The 9,986-nt window shown below is 61.2% G+C and overlaps 2 protein-coding genes across 2 annotated transcripts; one reads left to right on the forward strand and one right to left on the reverse strand.

The window, feature by feature from the left end:
* Nucleotides 1-446: 446 nt before the first annotated feature.
* Nucleotides 447-5,175, forward strand: OXTR (oxytocin receptor). Its single transcript, XM_026074999.1, has 2 exons — nt 447-1,377; nt 4,928-5,175. Exons 1-2 carry the CDS (start codon nt 447-449, stop codon nt 5,173-5,175), a joined length of 1,179 nt encoding a protein of 392 aa, XP_025930784.1.
* Nucleotides 5,176-7,281: 2,106 nt separating this feature from the next.
* Nucleotides 7,282-9,530, reverse strand: CAV3 (caveolin 3). The gene is made up of 2 exons (XM_026074933.1): nt 9,417-9,530; nt 7,282-7,623 (listed from the first exon to the last, which is right to left on the reverse strand). Exons 1-2 carry the CDS (start codon nt 9,528-9,530, stop codon nt 7,282-7,284), a joined length of 456 nt encoding a protein of 151 aa, XP_025930718.1.
* Between the last annotated feature and the right edge of the window lie 456 nt (nt 9,531-9,986).

A 9,986-nucleotide genomic window follows, 5' to 3' on the forward strand; every position in this document is an offset into this window, starting at 1 on the left:
GTGCTCCCTTTTTCCCCTAGTGCTCCCTTTTCCCCCTAGTGCTCCCTTTTCCCCCTAGTGCTCCCTTTTTCCCCTAGTGCTCCCTTTTTCCCCTAGTGCTCTGTTTTCCCCCCTAATGCTCCCTTTCCCCCCCTAATGCTCCTTCCGCCTTTTGTGTTTGTTTGGGGGCAGGAGTCTGAGGAGACGTCAAGTGCCCTGGGAGGGGACAGGGTGGAGTTGCTGGCCGAGAGCATTTCTGCCCCGGGAGGACGGAGCCCTCCGGCTCATCCGGAGGGAGGAAAGGACGGGCTCCCCGCCGCCGGGCAACGGCACACCGCCGACGAGATGACAGCCGGGAGGGGGAAGCTGTAAAGGGGCCACGGCTGCTTCGCATGGGGACACGTCCATAGAGGATCTTTCACCCGACCCCTCTCTGCTGCAAAGCTCTGCATGGGAAGGAGCTGGCCATGGGTAAGCTGTACCTTGCAGGGAACAACTTATGGACGATCAACAGCTCACTGGGGAACAGCAGTCTCATCCTGGAGAACCAGACGTCCGGGAGGAACAGCACCACTGACCCCTTGAAGAGGAATGAGGACATGGCTAAAGTGGAGGTGACGGTCCTCTGCCTCATCCTCTTCCTGGCCCTGACCGGCAACCTGTGCGTGCTGCTGGCCATCCACACCACCCGGCAGAAACACTCCCGCATGTACTTCTTCATGAAGCACTTAAGCATTGCTGACCTGGTGGTGGCCATCTTCCAGGTGCTGCCCCAGCTGATCTGGGACATCACCTTCAGGTTTTACGGGCCAGATTTCCTCTGCCGGTTGATCAAGTACTTGCAGGTAGTGGGGATGTTTGCTTCTACCTACATGCTCTTGCTGATGTCCCTGGACCGGTGTTTGGCCATCTGTCAGCCGCTGAGGTCTCTGCACAGGAGAGCTGATCGGGTCTCTGTCCTCCTCACCTGGCTGCTGTGCCTGCTGGTCAGCATCCCTCAGATCCACATATTTTCCCTGAAGGATGTGGGTAACGGGGTCTATGACTGCTGGGCAGATTTTATCCAGCCCTGGGGACCCAAAGCTTACGTCACCTGGATAACCCTCATGGTGTACATCATCCCCGTGTTGATGCTGAGCATCTGCTACGGCTTGATCAGTTTCAAAATCTGGCAAAACGTGAAGCTCAAGACAGCTCACGGGCCRAACATGAGCCTGAGCTCCACCTCCCGCGGTGGGACAGCGTTTGCCAGGGTCAGCAGCACCAGGCTCATCTCCAAAGCCAAGATCCGGACAGTCAAAATGACCTTCATCATAGTGTTAGCTTTCATAGTGTGCTGGACTCCCTTTTTCTTTGTGCAAATGTGGTCCGTGTGGGACACGAATGCGCCGCAGGAAGGTATGTCCTCTCTTTTCTCGTACCTGCAGGTCTGCGTGGATTGCTTGGTCTGAACGATCCAAGCGACACCTAAGGTCCGCTCAGCTGCCAAACAGCAGACTCGGAGGCTGCGCGTGGCAGCCAGAAACTCCATTTTGAGCCGGGTCTCATCAGGGGGCTGGGAGGGAGAAACGAGCAAGCCTTGGACCTGGAAAAAAGTCTGAAACGCAGCCGTAACTTCACGGGAGTGTCCCCAGTGCTACGCGAGGGCTGGCTTAGCAGATCCGGAGGCGGCAGGCTCTCGGGATCCTTGCTCGGCAGCTCCCCGCGGAAGAGCTCTGCCTGTGCCCGGAGAGCTCCCGTCGCTGCCGCTTCCCCCGGTGCCGCCGCGGTCTCTGCCCGCGAGCGCGCCTGCTGCTGAGCACCACAGGCTGGGGCATCCTCGGCAAGCGTGGGCAGACACCTCGCTCTTCGGGGGTAAATCCAGGGTCGCCTGTGGCTTCGGCAGCTGGGCTTTCTTGGGAGCAAAGGCTGGATGCACAAGCAGAGCTCTGCCTGGGGTGTCCAACGCGGAAACTGTTCGCCTCTCGTCCTGCTCGGCAGCGCAGCACTGGGCAGCAGCTCTCGGAGCTGGGGGAACCGCGGGAGAAAACCCCAAATCTTCCTGCGATGCCTGACATCCTTGCTTTTGCATTTTGCCCGCTTTGCTTGCTCCTTCTTTGCTTTTCTTTCCCTCACTTCGGTCTCCTCCTGTTTTCGTTCCCACAACTGCCCTGCTCTTGTTTTATTGCTGCCTGTAGCACTGCTCCTTCGGAAACCTGCTGATTTATGGGGAAAGGCTTTTCCTAAAGGACGCGGTGTCGCTGGTTTGCTGGTTTTTATGCTTGGCCCCSGCTGCCCTGTCGTTAAGGTTGCAAACAGTAAGATATATTAGCCTGCTCGGTGTCGCATGCTCGTGGCTTGACACGTCTGCGTTGCGGCCGGGGCGGAGGTGCCCGATGGTCTCCCTGCGCCTGCGGGAACCGGCCGGGGAAGTTCGAAAGGAAAACTCTGCGTGGTTGGGGAGGGAGAGGAAGGGGGCAGGCAGCGCCTCCKGGGGAGAGCGGCCCCTCGAAGAGCCCGGCCGGAGCTCGGCAGGAGCCGCTGCCCGGGGGGCTGCGAAAGGAACGTGACCGCGGAAGAGCCGCGGCTCCCGGCCGCGTCCCCCGGACCCTCTGCCCCAGCGGGGCTCCGCCACCGGCAGCGCTGGCGCAGCCCCTTCGCTCCGGATATTCTCGTCTCTTCTTTAACCGACCCCGTTTCGGTTATAAATCGCTCCGCAGGAAGCCTGACGCTTTGCAGAGCGCGTCTGCCCTCAGATGAAGGAAAGCAGATGCGCTGCCGGCGTGACCGCTCCTTGCTTCTCCTTCACGTCTCCCTCCGCTCCTTTTATTGCAGCTGCAGGGTTAAACCGCAGCCCTGAAACCTTCCCACATACTCTAAGCGTTTACCTCGTGGTTCTCCACCTGCTTTAAGCTGGTCAAAACCTCTGGTTTTCAGATGCACCCCGAGATGAAGCAGCACCTCTGCCTTTTGCTGTATTTTAGATGCGCAATCTGGAGGAGCTGCCTTTGGCTCATTCGCCGGCAAACCCCGCGGCCGCTCGGCTGCTCCCATCRGCAGGCTCGCCCTGGAGCGGTCGGGCCAGTCGCTGGGGTTGCTTGCAAACCGCTTCCACGCTCGTGTTTGTCAAACTTGCTCCCGCTCGGTCTGTTGAGCGGCAGCGCGAGGCTTTTTATCGCTTTGCATTTACGTGGCCAGGCGGGTTCCCGCGGGCTCCTGCCTCCGCGGCTGGTGCTGGGCAGCCACTGGCTGCGGGAACCGCGCTTGCTGGGGAATTTCCTGGCGCGGGGAGGGAAAGCCCTCGGGCGYGTTATTACGAATAGCCAGCGCCGGAGACCTCGGCAGGGGTCGGCAGCAGGAGCCGCGCGTAGGTGTGAACGGGGTGAATGGCTTCGGGCCGAGCTGGGGAGGGACGTCCCGTCCCTGATGGACGGCAGCCCTCGGCTCGGGCCCCGCGGCAGGCGGCCTGCTCCAGGCCTCCCCGGGGACRGAGGGATGGAGGGACGGAGGGACGGACGGAGGAGAGCGGGGGCGCAGGTCCCCTGCGGCACGCAGCACCCGCAGCCCTGCGGCTCGCCCTYGCCGCTGTGCCAAACGCACGGCGGGACGCGTCCCTGCGGAGCAAGAGGAATAGGTTTCCCCTGCGGCATTTCTGGACGTGTTGTCCCACTCGTGGGCTTTTTTTTCCTTTGCCCAAAGACCTGCAAAAGCATATCCGAAAGGCTGCGTGRTGAGGCATTGCTTGTTCCGGAAAAGGTTTAGTTTGGTGTTTAGTTTGTTCAGTTATGTCAAACAGAGCATCCCCAGCAAGGCGAAGTCTGCTTGGACTTCACCGAACCCTAATTAATCCTGATGAGGCGCCCTGCAGCTTTTTGCCCTGAGTTATGTCTTGGCGAAAAGCAGGTCTCGGGAATTAGCCCAGGGACCTGGAGCAAACGGCCGCTCCCTGCTCCCATCCCGTCCCGGCGTGCAGAGCCCGGAGCAGCTCCCGGCTGCAGCGCCCCATCCCGTCCCGGCATGCCGCTGCAGTCACATGTGGCATATTGGGCTTTACAGATGCTTCAGGCCAACTTGGATTTAAAGATAAGAAGGAGGAAAGAGGGGCGCGCGCCCCGGGGCTCCCGCTGCCCTGCAGAGAGCACCACGACATGCGGTTCAGCTAAGTCGAGAGCAAAGGGCTGAGGCAGCAGGGCTTGCGTGTGGGGTTTGTTTCTTTCGGGTTTTTTTGTTTTTTAAGTGGATTGAAATGCTGTGATGCATTTCAGGCCTCGTGCCGACGATTCATAAGCAAATCATCTTGGCTTTCTTCTAACGCATACTTGAAATTAAGAGCAGTTGGACTAGACGTCGCTCGAACAGGAATTAGGCAGGAGCCAGTAGAAGGTGAATTTGGAAACTACTATTCATTATTCATACTTCTTTTCTAGCTTAAAAACTTTAAGTGGATTTTTGCAGAGGGTTTTTCAATGGAAAAACAAAGTTTTCTCTTACCTTTTTCTCTTTTCTTAAAAAAAAAAAAAAAAAAAGAGGGAGAGGAAAAGGAGCCAACCCAAACTACACGTCCTTGTTGCTAACACAAGGAGACGAGAAGAAGGACCGAGAGCTTTGGGGCTGCAAAGCAAGGGCGCTCTCCCCACTGCTTCCCCCGGTGCTCAGCGAAGCCCCTGTCCCGGTGGCCGCCGCTCCRGCCTCGGCCGCGCTGGCAGCAGGGAGCTGGCACCGGAGCCGGGCTCGCTTCCAAAGCCCATCGCCTCCTCGGTCAGCTCATCCAGCGTGGAAGTTAATCATGGGGGGGGGCGAAAGGCTGCACCGCGAACAGGAACCGCACGGACGCCCGGCRCCGCTCTGCCTCTCGGCGGAGCGTTTCCAGGCTGAKGCACGGGGGGAAAGTTAAAAGCGAGGTGCTGCGGCGGGGGGCGGYGCGGGCCGGGGGCGCCGGGCTAACGCGGCGCTGCTCTCTGCCTTGCAGCGTCGCCCTTCATCATCGCCATGCTGCTGGCCAGCCTCAACAGCTGCTGCAACCCCTGGATCTACATGCTCTACACGGGCCACCTCTTCCACGACCTGGCGCGCCGCTGCCTCTGCTGCTCCGCGCGCTACCTGAAGGCCCGGCCCGCCTGCGAGCTGCCCGGCAGCCGCCGCAGCAACTCCTCCTCCTTCGCCCTCGGCTGCAGGAGCGCCAGCCAGCGCAGCGCCGCCCGGCCCGCCACCCCCTGAGCGCCCGTGCACGCTGCTGCTGCCCGTGCACGCTGCCGCCGCCGGTGCACACTGCTGCTGGTGCACGCTGCTGCCCGTGCACGCTGCCACCGGTGCACACCGCCGCCACCGCGGGGCCCCAGGCAGCACGGAGCGGCACGCACCGACCGCCTTCCTGTGCAATGCCTCCTCCGGGAAGGCAGCGGGCTGCGAGGGAGCCTCCCCCCCCCCCGGGTCTGAGCTTTCGCTTCGGGTCGGCCGCGGGTTGCGTTTAGCCCCTCGCGCCGCTGCGACGGTCTCGCGCTGTAACGCGCCGAGTCGCGACGGCCACCCGGATTTTTATTGCTAAGACGCGGCTGCAATAAAACGTCCTGACTCTGGTTTGAAGGCGAGCGGGAGCGGGGTGCGGAGGGAGCACTGTGCAGCGAAATGCCGGAAACCTGGACGGGGGACAAGGCGTGTTCAGTGCAGCGGTGCGTTGGCACGTAGCAAAGCGCCCAGCGCCGCGTTACCAGCATGCGGCAGAGCCGGCCGGGGCTGAGCGCAGGGGTCCGGCACCGACCCCGCGCTGGGGTTGAGCGCACATCGGTTTTGTTTTCTCATGGTCACTCCGTTACGGCCTTCCTTCCACTTCTCTTTTTTTTTCTAGCAACCTCAGACGCATTTTCGGGCGCGTGCTGCGTGCTGGCTTGGCACGTTCAATCCCGCCATTCCTGCATCCCGCGGGAGGAGCCGGGTGCTGGGCAAAGCTCCCATGCGAGGAGCAGTGGGGCTGGTCCGAGCGACGCCTCTCGGCCCAAACAGCCCCAAAAGCGTTGCCCCAAAAGGGGGAAGCGTTCGCGTGAGCCCTGTRATTTGGGGCAATCGGTACGTTCATCGCCTTTCCCGGCATGGGGGAGATGCTCGCGCTTTCAGGCTTTTGCACCTTTTCTCGCGGCTTCGGCTCTCRGAGCGGCTGCAGCGCGGCTGGGGGACGCTGGGCGCCCGGCCCGCGGGAGGGGGTCCAACGCGCTGCCAAAAGCTTCCCAAAAGGGGCAAAAGTGTGATGGGCTGCTGCCGACTGAGCGGCACTTGCGGCCCACGCCGATCCCCYGGACCACGGCTGCGGAGGGAGCCTCATTTTGGAGATTTTTTGGTTCAGGCTGTGAAGCACTAGAGCGTAAAAACATTAAAAAATAATAAAATCCCAGTATTGTTTTTAATTATTTTTCTCCCCACAAAAAGCTTGAAAAAGATGCTCACGACAAAGTGGTTTTGGAGGTATTTGCTTTTCCCATGAATATTTTTCCCCTTGCGCATGGCTCCATTCGAAGGCCCGGTGTTGGGGCGTTTGTGCCACGCYGCTACGGGATAACTGGAGCCTGCGGTTGATCCCGCACGGCTGGAGCTGCTCCAACGGAGACTCTGGCTCCTCCTGGTGCTTGGCACAGCGCTGCAGGGGGCTTCGGCTCCGAGCTGCTGGGAGCCAAGGGAWGGAGGCCGTGGAGGGAAACGACCTCCGAGCCAGGAGCCCCCTGGACCCCGATTCAGCAAAGCRCTTAAGGCTGGAGCCAATAAAGCATTAAAGAGCCTCAGAATTAAAGTGAGGCTGATTTAAGGATGGACTGAGCAAACTGATTGACAGCTCAGGGGAGGAAACAGCTCTGAATGTGACTTTTATTCCTTATCCCCGTGTTTCTGCTCGAGTCAGAGGCGCCGGGAACATGCAGCTTTCGCCGAGGAGATGCTTTCTCCTCCAGGGAACGTGAGCGTGAGCATGGCCCGGCCCTGCAGAGCAGCGCGGGAAAGGTTGAGCCCTGGGGACGGGTTCGACCCGACGAGCCGCGTCTGGTGCAAACCCCCGCAAGGCCGCGCGATGCCCGTTCCCACGGGCRGTAAAGCCGCAGCTCGCACGGGGCGAAGCCTGGGGGCCGCGGCAYGTGGGAACCGCACAGCCCGGAGCCTTCGCCGAGAAGCAAACACGGTTTGAAAGCTTTGCTCGGATGCAAACACACACGGGCACCACACGCTTTATTCGTTGCTATTCGAGCCGCACACGTGCGCCGGCAGTGTCTGCCTCCGCGCGGGAGCCCCAGGGAGGGGGACGGGAGCGGCGGGAGCGCGGCGGGAGCGCGGCGGCCCCTCCGCCTAGGTCTCCTTGCGCAGGGAGACCTTTATGCTGCCGCAGACCCTGGCGAGCGCCTCGAAGAGGGGGTCGCAGAAGGTGTGGATGCACAGGGAGTAGATCCGGCCCACGCACTGGATCTCGATCAGGTAGCTCTTGATGCAGGGCACCACGGCCCAGATGTGGCAGAAGGAGATGAGGGCGAAGAGGACGCCCCAGAGCACGGCCAGGGGGACGCCCAGCACGGCCGACAGCAGCCGGTAGCACCAGTACTTGCTCACGGTGAAGGTGGTGTAGCTGGTTTGCCAGACGCCGTCGAAGCTGTACGTTCCCACCGGCTCGGCGATGACGTCCTCGAAGTCCACCTGGAGGCAAGAGCAGGTGGAGGCAAGGTAAGGGGGGGGCACCGCGCGTTTCGGGGAGCGCCCGGCCCCCGGGCAGCCACACGTGCACCGAGTGGGAGCGTGCTCTGCCAGCTGGGGAAGACGAGCCCGTTCCCACCCTTTTTTAGCAGTCGAGGGCATGGGCTGCCACACTGCAAGGCGGCAGTTTGTGCTCGCGGAGATGCAGCGGTCCTCCTGATTTATGGTGTATATATTATTTATACGTGCGGAGGCAAGGTTCTCCGTGCTGCCCGCCCGCGTGCTGCCCAAGGAGGGAGGGAGCTGGCTCGGCCGTGTCCTTACAGGGATATTGCTGCTGCGGGCCGGCACCAGCGCCRTCCCTGCGTTGCAACAGTCGGAAAGCCGCGGAGCGGGAGCAGAGGAGGCTCCTCGCGCTGTGGCTCGTTTTTAGGGGATGCACGAGCCAAACTTGTCGTTCTGAGAGACAGCAGGACGTTTGGGGGAAGGCAGGCGTGTCTCCCGGTGCATTTACATCAAACTATCYGCGACACCCCTCCTGGGCTGCAGTTTGAGTGTCGGATCGTGTTCCGGAGCGGGCAGGGCTGGAGGAGGCTTGGGGCGACGGGACGGATCCTGCTGGCGCTGAGCCGGGGCTGTGGGTTTAATGCACCATGACTGGGAATCGGGGGGTTCCTGCGCCCGGGGAGCCGGCTGCTCTGCTCGCTGGGGCTTCCCGCCTGCGCGGCCTGGCGGGCGCCAAGGGCTGGGCACGGGGGGGCTGGGTGCCGGTCGCCCTGCGCGGGGGCCCGTTCCCGTTCCGGGCTTGGCTGCACAGGCGGAGCTGGAGCCTGCGCGTCCCTGCGCTGTGCTCATCTCCCTCGGGTGCTGGCGGGGACGAGTTTTAAGGGAAGCCTTAAAAACCCACCCGGGGGAGAGCGGGGGGGGGGGGCGTCTGCTGCTCGCCTGCCAGCCGCCTCTCAGGCTTTCTCCGTTTCTCTGTTTTGCTCTGTTTTCGAGGCCAGAAAGGACCTTGGGCAGTTTGGGCAAACGCCGGGGAAGCTTCTGCAGCCGGTGGAGCGGTAGCACAGCCAGGGCAGCCCGGCCCCTGCGCTCGGCCCATCCGCAATAGATAGACAGACAGATAGATAGATASATAGAYAGAYASATAGAYASATASATAGATASATASWYASAYASATAGATASATASAYAGACAGAYAGAYAGAYASATACATMCATACATACATASATASMTASMTAGATASATASAYRGAYRGAYAGAYAGATAGATAGAYAGACAGAYAGRYAGRYAGATAGATAGATAGACAGATAGATAGATACATACATACATAGACAGACAGATAGATACATACATACATAAATAGATAGATAGACAGACAGMCAGACAGATATATAGATAGATGTTTGCAGCGCGATGCCGCTGGAAGGCGCTGGCGGCGCAGCGCCCACGGGGCTTTACAAGCCTGATGGGGCACCGCGCTTGCAGCGCTCGGCCTTCAGCAACGCGCCGTCCCGTGGAGCCAGGCCGGGCCGGGCGCTCGCTGCGGTCAGCGCCRGCRGAGGAGGCCAGTAGCGCCCGCGCAYGGCGGGAYGGTGCCGCGAAGGCGGCCACGCGCGGCCGAGCGCTCTGGCACGCAGCTGCCGGGGCCGGAGGAGCCGCGCTGTTTTTTCCCCCGGGTTCCCTTTAAATCAGCCATAGGGGCTGAGCCAGTTTTATTTTTGGCGGCAGCCGGCCGGCCAGCGTGCATGGGGGCCTGGCGCGAGCCCGGGGGCCAGCACAGCCCTGCGCCCACCTTCACCACGTCCTCGTTGATGCGCCTCGGGTCGCGGTTCACCAGGTCGATCTCCTTGGTGTGCTGCTCCTTCGCGATGATCCGCTCCTCCAGCTCGCCCCGCTCCGCGGCCATGGCTGCGCCGCGGCCGCCCGGACGCCTGGGCCCCCGCAGCAGCTGCCGCGCATAGCTGCGCCCCCGCCCGTGGCGCCGCGCCAGGCTAAAATTAACGCGGCGCTGCCGGGCCCCAAGCCGCCCTGGGAGCCCCGGCACCACCGCCGCCAGCTCTGCTCCCCGCTCTCAGGGCAGCAGCTTGGGCTCCTCCGCGCTTTCCACGCAAAAAACCTCAATGCAGCAAAACTACCAAAACCGCAGATCCATAACAGTCAAATGTGTCTTCCCCATGAACACGAGGTGCAGAGACATTAAACGTATTAACGAGGAATTATTTAACCCGTGACATGTTCCGGTGTTCCTCACCGCCTCTCTCCAGTGCTCTGTTGGTYGGGGTGGCTGAGATTTAAAGTTAAGGGCTTCTTTAAAAAAACCTAARGTTCTGTTAAGTCGGTTGTTTGGGAGCACTTTCACCTG

The sequence above is a fragment of the Apteryx rowi genome, unplaced genomic scaffold (assembly GCF_003343035.1).
Source record: "Apteryx rowi isolate R43461 unplaced genomic scaffold, aptRow1 scaffold_4, whole genome shotgun sequence".
In the NCBI taxonomy this organism is placed as follows: Eukaryota; Metazoa; Chordata; class Aves; order Apterygiformes; family Apterygidae; genus Apteryx; species Apteryx rowi.